This window comes from Silene latifolia, chromosome 11 (assembly GCF_048544455.1).
Source record: "Silene latifolia isolate original U9 population chromosome 11, ASM4854445v1, whole genome shotgun sequence".
Lineage (NCBI taxonomy): Eukaryota > Viridiplantae > Streptophyta > Magnoliopsida > Caryophyllales > Caryophyllaceae > Silene > Silene latifolia.
The window spans coordinates 7,547,318-7,563,906 of NC_133536.1; the positions used below are offsets into that span (position 1 = coordinate 7,547,318).

The window sequence follows — 16,589 nt, forward strand, 5'->3', positions numbered from 1 at the left end:
TAGTGCAAACATGAGCAGAGATTAATGCATGTGAATTCACTGTAAATTGATATCATAAGAGAAAATCAAACACAGTAAATACCTTAAATGTCATCATATCGTAGAGATATTTTCCCACCAGAAGCTGACAATGCATAAGAACCATATTTAGAAAGGGAGAAGCATGAGCAACATCTTCTGGGTTTGCTGTAACAATCTCATTGGTCATTCATTACCGGTTGCAGCAGAAAGAAACCATAAATTTTCAATATAAACAGTTAAAATCCAGTCACCATACACAAAGGAGGTATCAGTCGAACCCAAGCAAGATTCAGCAATGAAGACACAACAGATTCCAGACAGCACTAGCATCAAATTTTGCAAATTACCGCTGAAGACTAATTCTTGGTGTACTGCAGAACGGGTAAACGAAAACATAGCAAGGCATTTGACCATTGTACGTGAAAAGCAAAACTAATTGGAAACTCAAAGATTCACCCAAACTAATGCCCTAAAAAGACTAAAAGAGGCATACCAACCTGCAATTTGGTGCATGACAGTGCTTTACAAGTCATTGAATAGCATCAAAACTGTCGAGTCAACACCTCTAACCAGGATAATGTTAAGCACAACTTTACCTCAATAACAAGTAATGTTACAAAGTACCTCTAGTTTCTAATTGTAGCTTATTAAGGTAAGGTTGTCCACTTTGGTCACATAGAAAGATGCAAAAAATTACTAGCCGAGTTTTTTTTCACAAATATTTGGTTTCACACAATTTTTTAGGAGTATATAGACGGTGCAGGTGGATGAAAAAGGTCACTTGCTTGCTTTCCATAACTTGCCAAAACTACAAGTGTAGAGAACCTAATGGAACAACCTAAAATGAAGTGTAAAGGCACACAGAAAAAAGAGATCGTAAACATACCGATCAGAAGTAGGGGAGCAGCAGCTGTCGTAATTGTCGTTCAAGGGTCTTTTAAATAAGCTAAGAGAGCATCCAGCAGTCGTTCAGGCCAAAATGCTACGTCACAGCCGGCAACCAGAAAAAGCATTTTCTACCTGTCGAAACACGGATGTCTTTTTCCAAAAAAAAAAAAGAAAAATACTTATGGCTGATACCCCCTTACTATCCTTTTGCAACCCATTATAAATAGAGAAATATAATCTTCAATTATGACCTTTTGAACCCTAAAAGTTCGCACAGTTCGAGTCAACTGCAACATATTTATCTTTGCGGAAGGGGTTTTAAACAAGTGTAAATAAATGACCAACTAGTCTTGCTTGTGACGGGCTTAGCCCGTCACAAGCTTGTGATCTCTCACAAAAAGGGAGAGGGGACAAGGTGGGGCACCCCCATGTGCTTCCCACTCACCTCTCAATGGGCATTTTGTGAGAGGAAACGGTATCCGTCACAAGCTTGTGACGGATATCGCCCGTCTTCAATGAGATTTTGTGATAAATGACTAGAACAAAGAGAATACTTAACTAACTCTATTAAAATTCCGTTGATATCTAGCCTCTCAAAATCAACGAGAAAAAAATAGGTGACACAAATTAGTCCCAAATGCCTCCCAACCAAGTGCGTGGCCGATCACCAGCGAATTGAGTTCAGGATAACATTAACAAGTTCACTGCAGGTTCGCACATAAATATTCACTACTAGTAGCAACTACCTATTAGACTACTGCTCACTTTACAAAACGGTCACCGAACTAAACTTTTCTCCTAACATGAGTGAAAAACAGGGACACGGATACCAAATTTCATACGCTGCAGCTAAGTGATCGGCCATCCACTAACAAGCTCAAGTAAGCCCCGGTCCTAGGGGTTTGTCAAAATTAACTTGCCCACAAAAAGGAATCATCTTGAACACCTTCGCCAACTCCTCCTGCCGTTTGTTTTCCTCCACATCAAGTTTGGATAATTCGTCCAGGAGCACTGCCCTGCGTTCCATGGCTTGGCAGCTTAACTGGTTGAGATTGTTCAAGGATTCCAGCAAAGGCTTGCTTTTATGTAGTTTTTCAGCGTTCTCAACAAATGGAATCAACCAATCAACTTTGAAACGAATGTATCTTAAATCCAACAATGTCGAGACTAAATAATCAACTTGGCTATTGCTCAAGGACAAAGCTGAATTGTCGTCGAGTATGTGTACCATAGTGGCTAGGGACTCCAATGCCTTGCCAATTATTTTAGTGTTACGTACAGCGCAGTTTTCTACAATGTTCCCGTGTTTCTGCCAAATCTTTTCCAAGGTTGAGACTGAATCAGGCCCTATGTCAAATCCTTCAAATTTTGCTGTAGCGGAATCACTTCCGTGTCTCTACATAATGAATAAAAAGGAAGCACTGAAGCTTGTACCCAGTTAAAGAAATAGAACAACAACATTTATCTATTTGCCTGGAGGACTCCCTAATTAGAGAGTTCAGGGGGTTGGATGCACATCTAAAGAGAGCAATATTATGAAATTTTCTCTTATATGCCCTTCTCTTGCCACATTTTTTACTTCTTCAAATGGTAACCCTCATTAACTTCAGAAATGAGTAGTATTGCACAAAAGCCATTTTGAATATACAAATTTGTTTTCAGAAACAATGGGTCAAATGGCACTTTAGTTGGAAATTGCATCGTAATCAAGAATCAAACTATAGTTAGTCTCTCCAAAGATACAAAGTAAGAAAGAATAATTTAGTACCACTGTTGGAGAGGATGCGCAAGCTCTATGAACCAACTCTGTGACGCTTTTCCTTAAAGTCTCTGCAACATACATCAACATGAAAAGTCAGCTATCATGAACTTCAAGAAAAGAAAAGGCGCTAATAAAGTGTAAACAAAAACGTGACAGTCATTACCTTCCTCAGTTGCATAATTCCCGCCATCCAGACTAAGAAGAGTTCTTGTAATTTCTTGTTCAGTGGCAGAAAGAGGAAGTGTCCGAGTTACAGTGGTTCCAGGCTCGGGTCTACATAAGGAAGAGGATACATGACATACATCCACATGCAATGATGCACCAACCTCAGTATTTGCTTCTTTAGAATGCATCACTTCATCCTCCTTTTCCTGACTGTTCGAATCAGATTGCATTTTTTCATCCTCCTGATCCGGACTATCTGAATCAAATTCCACCCAGCGTTGATCCTGACCTAGACTGCCAAAATCAGATTCCATTTCTTCTTGCTCGTCCTCATCTTTACTCTTTGAATCCTTCAAACGAGATTGCACCTCTTCACCATTCTTATCTCCGCTATCAGCATCCAATTTTTCATCCTCATTAGGCTCCCTTCACCAAAAAAAGGAGAAACATTATTTTTATGTCAGCACTGTTCTAGGGCAACCATTCTCATCAGTGTGTAAGGATTGCACACAATTTAGCAAACCATTCTGCTATACTACGCACATCCCAGAGCTAAATAAAATGGGTCTTTTGCTAAACTGTTAATGAAAAGATATTACATACTTCCTCCATCCCGGTCAATTGTTGTCCTTTGGTTTTGGCACAAAGACCAAGGAAAGGGAAGGGGGGCAATTATAAGATGACAAGTGGACCAAATTGGGTGTGAAGGATCAAATTGCTCATCAAATACAATCCTAAAATAGAAAGGACAACAATTAAGACAACAAATGACCGGGACAGAGGGAGTATGTCCCAATTTCGGAAAGTAACTTATGTGTACAGTATACAACTAGCAGTCAATAGGGTGATATCTCGTTTGCCACAGATTTTAAACCATATCGTCGACCTTCATAGACATGCATCATATGGGAAGAAACCATTCTAGTTGCGAAAAGTCCCTAACAATTTCGACAATACTACCAATCTAGCTTCCTATACATTACATTAACTATACCAGATTTCTATCACAATAAACATCATTAAAATTAATAACATGCTATAATACATAATAACACCATTTCAGTTACCTTTCTGATTGACTAGAACAAGACTCTGACCCAGAATGTTTCTTAAATGCATCAGCAGGGAACGACGAAACATTCAAAATCCAATCAGGAGGTGACCAATCAATCTTAGGAAAACCCGATTTCTCCCCCTCCCCTTCTCCTTCCCGAGCAAACCTCTGATCATCCAAACAAAAAACCGCAATATCATCCTCACTCAACTGTCTATCACCACACTGAGTAAACTCCCAACAATTATTCCCATACTGCGGAAAAGCCGCCTCAGAAAACACAATGCAGTTCCTATACTCCCTCCCTGGAAACTTCCTCGACGCCCTCCGAAAAAAGCAATAATCCCTGGCCATAAACAACACCTTATCACCACCAAACCTCCTAACCTCCTCCCAAAAACCCCTCTTTCCTTCCATCCTTAGCTTATAAACTCGAAACCTCTCCTCCTCCATACGAACCACCAAGTACAGATTTCCTCCGTCAACCACAAACCGCTTCCTCCACCCGAACCGGCCTGAATCAAGAAAAACCGGTTGAAACAAAACAGTTCTACCAACTCTAATAGTCTTAACAGTTTTATAATAATTGATCAATTTCAACAACCCCTGCCTATCCACCGCATAAACCTTCCCCTCAAATTCAACAATATCATCGAATTTCTCGCCAGGCAACGTTAACCTAACCCACGGCCATGTCCGCTGACCGGACCCAGCCAACGTTACCGACCTAGGATTGGAAGGACAACCCTTGAGCTCACCGCCGCCGTACAAAACCAAGACGGTGTAATAATCTGTATTAATATTAAAATCGTAACGCGGAAAGGGGAGAGGGAGAAGTTTATCCAAGGAAGCGGATGTGCGGAAAGAGTATGAGTTGGTTAGAGTAGACGGTTGGAGATTCTTGAAGTCGGGATTACGAGGGAGCGTAACGGAATAGGGTTTGGAAGTGAGGGGATGGCGGAAGATGACGGTGTGGTTTTTGGTGGTTTCGCGGGCGGTGATCCATGAGCGGGAGGAGGAGTGGGATAGTGGTGGGCGGATGAGGTGGACGGTGGTGGTGTCGATGAAGTAGTGGGTGTCTGTGAAGGCGGAGTCGTCGGTGAGGTGGGTGAAGGGTTTAGCGGTGGGTGTTGGTGTTTCCGATTTTGGCAGTGCACTCATTTTCGTGTGTTTTTTCGGTTTTTTCTTCATTCTTTTTCCACTTGCCACGTCTTCGTCGGAGCAAATAGTAGCTTAAAGAGTTCAAGGGTGTGATGTTTCCCGCGCTTCGACCCTCACAATGTGTGCAGTGGGGTACTGGGTAGATATACATTTGGTTCAACTTTTTTATTTTATTTTTATCTCGGTTAATTATTTAACTTTTTATTTTATAATTTAATCTTTCACCCTCAATTTGTCTCACTCATCATTTTATAATTGACTTCCTCCTTAATCAAAGGTAAACAAATATCCGCCCTTTAATCTTTAGCACTCATAAACAAATATCCGCCCTTTAATCTTTCGCACTCAATTTGTCCTATTTGATCATTTTATAATTGACTTCCTCCCCAATCAAAGGTAAACAAATGATCGGGATGAAAAACTTACTTTTAACATTCTATTTCCATTTGTATACCCCTCACCCCCAAAAAAAAAAACATAATGTGGAAATGGATGATAATTTAGGTTTTTTTTTTTGACAGCTTTAAAAAGAGGTATCCTAACTAGTCATTGTTTTACACGCAAGGCCATGAACAATATTATTAAACGGCCTAGAAATATAACTAAAAGATGGGGTCGGTACATTATTATGATAAGAAAATAAACTACAGATGTTGTTGGCAACCAAACAAGGTTTCTTCACGGGACGATCAGAGCTGGCCAATTGCACGAATATTCCTTTTCTCTTCTTTGTTAACTGAGCTTCGGAGGAGTACCTCCAACAAGACACACTTACGCCACGAGGATGTAGAAATTTATGGGGAGAGATCTACTTTTTGAGAAAGTAGATAAATTATGTCTTGGAGGTTCACCCCCTTGGTTTTGATTCCTCTTGGGCGTGGTGATTCTCCGATTCTCGTGCACATGATGAGTACATGGGTACCTGTTTAACAGAGGAGTAAAAAGGGCGCCTGATGACTTCTCAAAAGAGAGAATCTTACACTTCTTAGGGCGAGCTGAAAAGACGAAAGGCGGATGTTCATTAGAATCATCCTGAGCTGGAGAGCAAATTAAAGAAGCGGATTTATTCACCGAAGTGGCAGGGACGCTGGGATCATTAACACCCCCCTAGTGTTACCTTGGGGGACATGAGTACCAGGAGGAGGGAAATTGTCACAAATTAAAGATGCGTAAGACGTCACGGGCCCGGTAGAGGACGAGCTCAAACTTACGCTAGGAATATCAGGTTCCACATTGATAACATCGGAAGGGGTAATGTCTTCCTTCATTGCCCCCATCATCTTAGGTATTGAAGAGTTCGTTAATTGCATAATTTGAAATGACAATAAGGTGGCATAATGATGATTAAAAAAATACTAAATCTTCGGTAAGACGGTTTCACAATAAACTATTGTGACAATATTTATTAATAAGGTAAATAAGAGTCATAAAATAGGCACAAAGAAAAAACGAGGTATTAAACAAACATGAAAGATAATGAGATACTATTAACACTAAACTAGTTTTGTTGCCCGTGATATTCACGGGTCTGGTGGTGGCACCTAGATCTGGCAAATGGGTTAACCGAGTGAGTTTTGGGTTGGGGAAGCTAGGGTCGGGTCAATTTCGGGATTGAAAGAGATCGGGTCGGGTCAAGCTTGGGTTCGGGTAAGCTCTTATCATGTTCTTTATGGATAATAATCCGTGTGCAACAATAAACATTTGGATTCAGTTATATTGGATTGGGTCAAGCTCAGGTCTTGAGTTTGAGCGTTGGCCAAATTATTCGGATCATGTCAGTTTTTGGCTTTTTTACCTTGTCTCGTGACACCTATGTTTGCTTTTTATTTCAAACTTGGGTCATGTTTTTACTTCGTATATGTTCTCGCTTTCCTTCTTTAATTACCGGCAATACTATTTCATTCATCACACTTTGTTAAGAGCTCGGTTTACCATCTTATAAACCAAATGTTTTTATATCTAATGCAATGTAATGGTCTGAATTAGTATCTAAGATTACAATCATTAATCTGTTATAAACTATAAGAAAGTTGAACATTTTGGTCAATTTTTTTTTCTAAAATAACATTTAAATAGCAAAAAGAAATAACAACTACGGTAATTACGTATTCTTTGTGAACTTTTCATTGTACTACTCCATCAAATGAGCAATAAAATTATGTTACTGGAAAATGTTCTGCCATGCATGGGGCCGCCACCAAACTCATCCACAATCGGGGAGTTAAACATAAGATGCTCTCAACTTCCAATTGTTACAAATTATATATTCATCTAAGGACGTTACTAATAATTTTTTCGTTTAGAACCTTATATGCTTCTCCGTCACATTTCCGTTTAAATATTGTTCAAAATTGGGAAAAGAGATTTTTTTACCCTTCAACTTCACCTATTGCGATATTCATTTGCCTTGTCTCGTTGTCTTTTTTGTCTCTTCAAATCGACGCCCTTTTCCTAGTTCTCCATCGGTCATCAATTTCTTCTCCCTGTTATTACATCCATTCCTCTATTATTTTCTTCTCCCTTTACAACTATGACATACACCCTTTGTCGAGGCATTGGTCAACTCAAAATAAGTTTGAATAAGAATCTCCTGACCATGCCGGAGGTTGGGAGGCCGGTGTGCCATCATGTCATGGTCCGGTAAATTTGTTGCATCTCTCGGATACAAGAATGCTAAATTTAAGAGCAGGCCACACGACATCATCTATGACTATGAAAAAGGAATGGATTGTGAGTAGGTACAAATTCATGCAGCCAAATATGTGGAACCACCTTCAAATACATTATATAGAAAAAGATAGTTTAGTCCGGTTAATTATTCAATGACTTACCAAAATACTATGTACACTACAATGCTTCTAAACACATACCATATTAATTTCCTCTTAAGTCATCTTCTTCGTAGACATTGAGATTGATGGGGCATATTCTGCACCGCTGACCAAGTCAACACGCTAAGTAAGGTCAAAGATATCCACAGCAAGTCAACGACTTAGACTGCCTAGCCGATGCAGCCCATCGGCCTGTCAGCCAGTGTCTCGGCTCGACAGCCTGCCAGCCGGGACACATATCCGCGTACTCATATCCAAGACCCGTCGGCCGGCCTGCCATAGGCCCATCGGCCGAGGGTAGAACGATCTTTCCGCCTGCAAGCCACTTGGCCACTTGGCCACTACGTGACAAAAGGTGAAAGCCTATAAATACTCCTCAACCTTCTTTGAGGAGAGGATCCCACAACTGAAACTAAATACACTATTCATCTGGTAATATCTCCCTTATCTCTCTACAATACATACCTAACCAAGCAACACAGCTTAATCCTCTAAGTTTACTGACTTGAGCGTCGGAGTGAGTACGCTTGGCACAAAGCCAAGCCCTCAGTTCGTTCATTGTTGCAGGAGAGGCCGAGAGGGACGATAGAAGCAAGAAGGATTCAACCTAAGACATTATTCTACAAGCCACGGGTGGTAACGATACTTGCTCTGGAATTACACCCGGAATAATTGGCGCCGTCTGTGGGGACAGACACGAGAAGCTAGTCACATTCATTCCCAAATAAAAATATACACACAAAAAACCCACCCAAAAAGCCAAGAAGATGTCGAAGCAACAAGAGGTATTCGTAACAGACGAAACCGAATTCTACCAAAATGATACCGTCCACAAATCTGGAGTCGAGCAACCCTCCACCGGCGGGTTAATCCAACCAGAGTTCGGGATGCCAATAATACCCGACACGCCGGTGCCAGCCAACCAGGTCACCATCATGGGACATGTGGTCGACGTAGCAAGGCTGAAGATGCTCCTGGACCTAATCAGTAATACGCCCGCTCACACTGTCACGCCGACAAGAGCGGCGGAAATCATCCAGGAGAACAGGGCCCAAAACGTGACTCCGAGAAATTTGAACGGAGCACTAGGAGAAGCCGACCCAGTCAAGACACCGGGGGAGCCCAAAGTGGGCGCGGTAGACCTAAGTCCTTCCCGCACTCGTGGGAGGACAGCGTCCCCGCCGCACGAACGAGGCTTACCCCAAAGGAGCTAGAGGAGTCCGACTCAGCAGAGTTGGAGAAGAAGTCCGAGTCGAAGAAGGAGCCCCTCCCGCTACGAGGGGAGGAGCCCGGTTAGGGATGCAAGGAGCCGATCGCCGCGTGTCGTTCGACACGTGGTTAGACAGCCCCTCAACGCCTACGTCCTAGAAGTCCCGGTGCCGCATAAGCTCAAGTTGCCACCTCTGTCATACAAGGGAGATAGTGATCCAGCCGACCACGCTGAGGCTTTCGAGTCTTACATGTCGGTATGGGAGCGCCCGATGAGGTCCAGTGCCGAATTTTCCCAACAACTTTGCATGGGATGGCTCGTAGCCGGTACAAAGGGCTTCCCGATGGCTCGGTGTACTATTACGCCGACCTAAAAGGCGCTTTCTAGCCCGATACTCTCGCAATAAGAGAAGGGCCGTAGAGACATCTGACCTCCTGACTATCAGACAGGAGGGGGGCGAGTCTCTCCGGAACTATGTGAAGAGGTTTGATGGAAAGGTCCAGCAGATTCGGGAAATCAATCCCGAACTAGCAGCCTTCGCACTAATGAAGGGCCTCCCGAGGGGAGATTTAAAAAATGAGCTCATCAAGTGCGGAGGCCTGAGCATGGACGCCGCCAGGCAGTTGGCTGACCAAGCCATCAAGGTAGAAGACTATCACAAGACCTGGGTCGGCCCCAGCGAGGCCGAGCACTCGGGGAAAAAGAGCTGCTGGGAGGACAGCCCGGAGGAAGGACGCCGTGGCGACAACGGGTCACGGTCCGATAATAGACGCCGTAGGAACGATAGGTCACGGTCAGACAAGCCTGCCTGGAAACGAAGCTCGGCGGATGCCGGGGGGAGCTCGGGAACGTACTACAAAAAACGGCACGAAGATCACACCCCCCTAGTCGTATCGGCCGCCGAAGTTTTCGCTTTGAGCAAGAACGAGGGCCGAAAATGGGAAAGACCCCCTAGGCCGAGGAGTGACGGTGACACGAGCCAGTACTGCGAGTACCACGGCCACACCGGACACCTGACCAACGATTGCCGACACCTGAAGGATGCCATTGAAGAACTGATCCGAAAGGGGAGCCTCGGCAAATATGTTGCCAGAGGCCAAAAACCAGATGCCGGCGGATCGAACAGCAAGTCCGCCGCTGAGCGGGTAGGAGTAGTCAATGTCGTCATCAGGGACAACGAGAGCAGTGGGTCCGCTCATGAGCACAAACGGCCCCAGGATGAGCCTTATCCGGCCATCAACTTTGTGCCCAACACAGCAACCCCCGCTCCCAGCATCCCAGACATGACCATCGGACAAGGGGACTACGATGGAGTCGTCGCTTTTCATAGCGACCCACTTACAGTCCGCCTGGACATAACCAACCACTTGGTGAAGAGGTGCCTGATTGACACAGGCGCCTACACAAACGTTATGTACAGAGAATGCTTTCTCAGCCTCGGGCTGAGGATCGAAGATTTGAGCCCCTGCACCAACCCATTGTACAGCTTTTCTGGGGACGGCCTGGTACCCCTGGGGTCGGTCAGATTGCCGGTGAGGTTCGGCGAGGGGAGTGCAGCCAAGAGTGTTATGTCCGAATTCATAGTCATCGACGCACGTCCGCCCACAACGTTCTCATAGGCCGGGTCACTTTGAGCGAAATCGACGCCGTGATATCCATCAGTGGCCCTAACACGATATATGTCTCGGACCGGGGGAGGCGCGAAGCTCATCTCGAAAAACGAAGATCCCGATTTATGGGAGGTTTACGCTAATGGCCCCTCCGCGACGAATAACTCGAAAGCCGACGTCGTTGTTATCAGCCCAAACGGAGACGTGTTTGAGCACGCCTTAAAGCTTACCTCATTGGCCTCAAACAATGAATCCAAATACGAGGCGGTAATAACCGGAGTTGAGCTAGCTAAAACCGCCGGAGCGGAGCATATCATGGTGACGACAGATTCACTCTTAGTGACTAGCCAGATCAAAGGAGAGTGCGAAGCCCAGGACTACGGGACGATAAGGTATCTAGTGAGGGTGAGAGCTGCCGCTTCAGAACTCAAATCCTTCCAGATACAGTACACCCCCGGATCCGGAACGATCGGACCATAGGCATGGTCGAAGGAGCGAGACCGAGGAGGTAGAGATTGACCCGGCCGCACGTAAACGTCGGTGTCAACCTGGAACCAAAATTGAGCCGACCTCCTGGATCTGCTGAGGAAGAATAAAGACGTTTCGCATACTCGGCGGCCGAGATGCGGGCGTGAGCGGGAAGTGATTGTTCACAAGTTGAACGTACTCCCCACCGCCGCCTGATCAAGCGAGAGAATGAGGAACTCCTCCGCCGAGAAGGACGACGCCATCAAAGCCGAAGTAGATAAGTTCTAGCGGCAGTTTTATCATGCCTTGTACTTATCCGAATGGTTAGCCAATGTTGTAATGGTGAGGAAGTCATCGGGGGCATGGAGAATGTGTGTAGACTTCACCAACCTTAATAAAGCATGCCCAAAAGATTGCTATCCCTTGCCTCGAATAGATAGTTTGATCGACGCCACGGCGGGCTACACCATCGAGCCTCACCGGACGCCTTCTCGGGGTATCACCAAGTGTTTATGGCCGAAGAAGACATGCCCAAATGCGCATTCATCACCGCCAACGGCACATACATGTACAAAATGATGCCGTTTGGTTTGAAGAACGCGGAGAGCAACGTACACGAGGCTGGTGGACAAAGTGTTCCAAAACCAAAAAGGGCGAAACATTGAGGCTTACGTCGACGATGCTATTGTAAAAAGCAAGTCCGACAAATGACATCCGGCCGATTTACACGAGACATTTTGTTCACTAAGAAAGTACAAGATGAAGCTCAACCCAATGAAATGCAACCGTGTGTCAAGGGCGGGTAAATTCTAGGCGTACTTGTCGTGCCGGGCATAGATGCCAACCAGGACAAAGTCCGAGCAATCCTAGACTGCCGGAACCAAGGAATCGAAAAGAGGTTATGATCTTTGGCCAAGGGAGAATGGCGGCTCTCGCTCGTTTCATCTCTCGATCGGCCCGACAAGAGCACCCCATTCTTCAAGGTGTTGAAAGGAAATAAAGACTTCAGCTGGGGGGAGGAACAGAGCACGGCTTTCAAACAACTAAAAGCTCACCTTCAGACTCTCCCAACTCGTCGGCCGACATTGGGGAGACGCTATACCTATACATAGCAGATTACCTCGGCCACTGTCGCCGCCGTTATCATCGGGAAGAAGACAAACAAAGAACACCCAATCTACTTCGTCGACCATATACACCGTTGCCCGCCGAGAGAAATTACCCACTAATTGAAAAAGACCTTCGCCGTTGTCGTTGCCACAAGGAAGTTAAAACCCTACTTCGATGCACACCCCGTGACGGTCCCTAACAGATCGTTAGTTGGAGAAAGCTTTGGAAAAATTCGAGCAATCCGGCGGAGCTCATCAAATGGGCGGTGGAACTCTCTGGTTTCGGCATTCAGTACAAACCAAGGCCTTCGATAAAGGGGCAAGCGCTTGCAGATTTCCTGGCCGAATGCACGTATCAGGAAGAGCCAAACCCAGGCATATGGGAGGTCTACACCGACGGCTCCTCCACGACGAATAGCTCGGAGCCGCATCCTTATCATCAGCCCAAACGGGACGAGTTTGAGTATGCCTTGAAATTCACCTTCTCGGCCTCGAACAATGAGTCCGAATACGAGGCGGTGATAACCGGAGTCGAGCTAGCTAGGCCGCGGAGCGTAAACACATTGTGTTGAAAATCGACTGTTGTTGGTTACCAACCAAATCAGAGGGGAGTATGAGGCTCGGGACGACGGAATGGTAAGGTACCTGGAGAGGGTAAAAGCCGACGTAGCATGTCAGCCGAACCGTGCTGGTAGATATCAGGAATGCGAAAAGCATCACTGAGACCGTCGGCATGGTGGGTAACATAGAGACCGAGACGACGTGGATGACTCCGATAATGAGATACAAGCTTACAGGTGAATTGCCGGAGGGCCGCAATCCCTCGGCCAAAATAAAAAGGATCGCCGCTAGGTATCTCGTGTTCGACGGGGAACTGTACAGAAGATCCGTAATAAGACCACTCTTGAAGTGTGTCGGTCCGGCCGACGCAGAATTGATACTGACAGAAATTCACGAAGGCATCTGCGGACATCACATGGGGGCAAGAACACTAGCCCACAAAGCTCTCCGAGCTGGCTACTTCTGGCCCACCATGCTCCAAGATTCCAGAACGAAGACCAAGAAGTGCACGAACTGTCAGATGCATGCCCCGGTGATACACGCTCCCTCCAGAGACCTACAACCGGTGCTTAGCCCCCTTCCCTTCGCGCAATGGGGGATGGACATGCTAGGGCCATTCCCAACGGCCTCCGGAGGAAGGAAGTTCTTAATCGTCGCCGTTGACTACTTCACCAAATGGGTTGAAGCCGTAGCAGTACCAGCGAAGACCACAGCAGCCGTCAGAAAGGTAATCTGGGAAAATGTTATAACCCGCTTCGGATTGCCCCAAGTTATGGTATTCGACCACGGCCGAGAGTTTTGGAGCGACCTAATAATGAACTGGTTAGAGGAGCTGGGCATCAAGTTTGCGTATTCCTCCGTCTGCCACCCGCAGAGTAACGGGCAGGCGGAGGCAGCCAACAAAACCATCCTCAACGGTTTAAAGAAGACAGTTGAAGACCTTAAGGGAAGGTGGGCCGATGAACTACCCGGCGTCCTGTGGTCACCGAACCACGGAGAAAGAAGCAACGGATACACCCCTTCCACCTAGTCTACGGCTCGAAGCGGTCCCGCAATCGAAGCGACGGTGCCGGCATTCGGAAACGACCCACGTTTGACCGAGTTGAAAACGAGGAGGGCCTAAGAGCTTCCCTAGACCTGGTCGAAGAAAGCCGAGACACGGCACGCCTCAACTTGGCCGTATATCAGAACCGGATGAAGAGGGCCTACAACCGAAGAGTTCACAAAAGGGACTTAAAAATAGGAGACTTAGTCCTAAGGAAGTCGGCTGCCACCAACAAAGGAAATATTCATGGCAAACTGACGGCCAATCGGGAGGGTCCCTACAAAGTGGTCGAGGAGATGAGGCCGGTACATACCGGCCGACGGACATGGGAGGTGTGCCTTTGATGAGCCATTGGAACACCGACAACTTGAGAAAATACTTTGTATAGCGGCGGAGGTATCCAAACCCATTGTGGACACCCCAACGCACGATCATAACGTGTAAATGAAACGCCTGTGTTCTCCATTAAGGTGTCTGTCCCCTCCAAAATTTGCCACCAGACATTTAAAACTCAAAGGGAAGAACGCTATCGAAGCCGCAACCCCGATTACCTCGGCCAAAGCCGAGAGCGACGGGGAACACGACGGCCGATACGCTAAAAAAAACGTATACTCGCCGCAATTGAGACGCCAATCTAGCGGTCAATATGCCTACACGATTCTAACGCTTATCGAAGCCGCAACCCCGATTACCTCGGTCAAAGCCGAGAGCGACGGGGAACACGACGGCCGATACGCTAAAAAAGAAACGTATACTCGCCGCAATTGAGACGCCAATCTAGCGGTCAATATGCCTACACGATTTAACGCTATCGAAGCCGCAACCCCGATTACCTCGGTCAAAGCCGAGAGCGACGGGGAACACGACGGCCGATACGCTAAAAAAGAAACGATACTCGCGCAATTGAGACGCCAATCTAGCGGTCAATATGCCTACGATTCTAACGCTATCGAAGCCGCAACCCCGATTACCTCGGTCAAAGCCGAGAGCGACGGGAACACGACGGACGATACGCTAAAAAAGAAACGTATACTCGGCCGCAATTGAGACGCCAATCTAGCGGTCAATATGCCTACACGATTCTAACGCTATCGAAGCCGCAACCCGATTACCTCGGTCAAAGCCGAGAGCGACGGGAACACGACGGCCGATACGCTAAAAAAGAAACGTATACTCGCCGCAATTGAGACGCCAATCTAGCGGTCAATATGCCTACACGATTCTAACGCTATCGGCCGCAACCCCGATTACCTCGGCCAAAGCCGAGAGCGACGGGGAACACGACGGCCGATACGCTAAAAAAGAAACGTATACTCGCCGCAATTGAGACGCCAATCTAGCGGTCAATATGCCTACACGATTCTTTAACGCTATCGAAGCCGCAACCCCGATTACCTCGGTCAAAGCCGAGAGCGACGGGGAACACGACGGCCGATACGCTAAAAAAGAAACGTATACTCAGCGCAATTGGGACGCCAATCTAGCGGTCAATATGCCTACACAGTTACGAACGCTATCGAAGCCGCAACCCCGATTACCTCGGTCAAAGCCGAGAGCGACGGGGAACACGACGGCCGATATGCAAAAAGAGAAACGTATACTCAGCGCAATTGAAACACCAATCTAAGCGGTCAATATGCCTACACAGTTACGAACGCTAAAGACGTGGAACACAGTTGTGACATACATTCAAACTGCCTCGGTCATGCCGAATGTAAGAACGAACGCACTCAATTAGTAACGCGAAAAGACAAGCGAGGAACTGTGACCAAAGCCCCGGCCAAGCCAAAGGCCGACAAAATAATTTTATTAAGGATGATTGCAAGCAGAGTACAAACGACGGCCGTCCCCGTGAGGGTAGCCCAAACTCTACCTACCAAAGCTTTACAAAAAAGCAAAGAAACAAAAAAGCAAAAGATTACAGACTTGGGATTTGAAGCGCCAAAAGGATGGCAGGGAGAGAAGGCTCAATAATTGGCCCCCGAACAGCTGAAGCTATCCGAGACGCCGGGTGAGTCCGGTGACGACCGCCCGTCTCCCTATGCCTGTCGTTGCCCTACATCAGTAGCAACAACACCTTCAGTGGCCGGCTTTGAGGAAGGCTGACCATCTCCAAGCAACTCCTTGGCCTCAGCTGTCTGAGCCACCTTCGCTGCCTCCGCCTTCGTTGCGGCCTCGGCCGCTTCTCGCAAAGATCGGCCATCTCATCCAGTCTTTGGTCGAATTTTTCCCACGGGAAGGAGCCGTCGGGGACAGCCCTTCTGATTGCCTCCCTGGCCGCCTCCTCGGCCTGGTCCCGGAACTGGACGCACATTTTAGGGAGGAGATCATCTTGGAGCATTTCGATATCCTTCTCTTTTTGAGCGAGGATAGCCTGCACGTCCCTGAGCAGCTCCGCCTGCTTCTGGAACCGATCCTCCCACTCGTCCCTCTTGGCGACCACAGCGTCATAGGCGCCTTTGTACCTATCCCGCTCCTCCATCATCTTGGCCGTGGCGCCATCAGCATCCTCAACTTTGGCCCTCTCGGCCCTCAGCAACTTCTCAGCCTCCTCCGCACGCCTCACGGCAGCATGAAGATCCAGCTTAGCCTTCCCGGCTTCCCCCCTCGCAGCAGAGAGATCAAGCTTGAGCCTTGCAACCAGCGGCCCAGATTGGGCCGTGGCCTTTTCCTGCTCCATAATGAGGGAGGCGGCTTGACGACT

At 46.8% G+C, this 16,589-nt stretch overlaps 2 protein-coding genes across 2 annotated transcripts in view; both read right to left on the reverse strand.

The window, feature by feature from the left end:
* LOC141610878 (uncharacterized) overlaps positions 1-16,589 on the reverse strand; it is a 122,741-nt gene that overhangs the window by 34,388 nt on the left and 71,764 nt on the right. The gene's annotated exons all lie outside the window — the stretch shown is intronic.
* Positions 1,464-5,164, reverse strand: LOC141610868 (uncharacterized). Its single transcript, XM_074429158.1, has 4 exons — positions 3,904-5,164; positions 2,835-3,262; positions 2,678-2,739; positions 1,464-2,305 (listed from the first exon to the last, which is right to left on the reverse strand). Exons 1-4 carry the CDS (start codon positions 5,079-5,081, stop codon positions 1,787-1,789), a joined length of 2,187 nt encoding a protein of 728 aa, XP_074285259.1. The 5' UTR covers positions 5,082-5,164; the 3' UTR covers positions 1,464-1,786.

Coding starts and splice junctions, on each gene's coding strand:
- LOC141610868 (XM_074429158.1), bottom strand. CDS start 5,081: ATGAAGAAAAAACCGAAAAAACACACGAAAATGAGTGCACTGCCAAAA. Junction 3,263..3,903: donor TGTTCTAGTCAATCAGAAAG/GTAACTGAAATG, acceptor TTTTTGGTGAAG/GGAGCCTAATGAGGATGAAA. Junction 2,740..2,834: donor GAATTATGCAACTGAGGAAG/GTAATGACTGTC, acceptor TGTATGTTGCAG/AGACTTTAAGGAAAAGCGTC.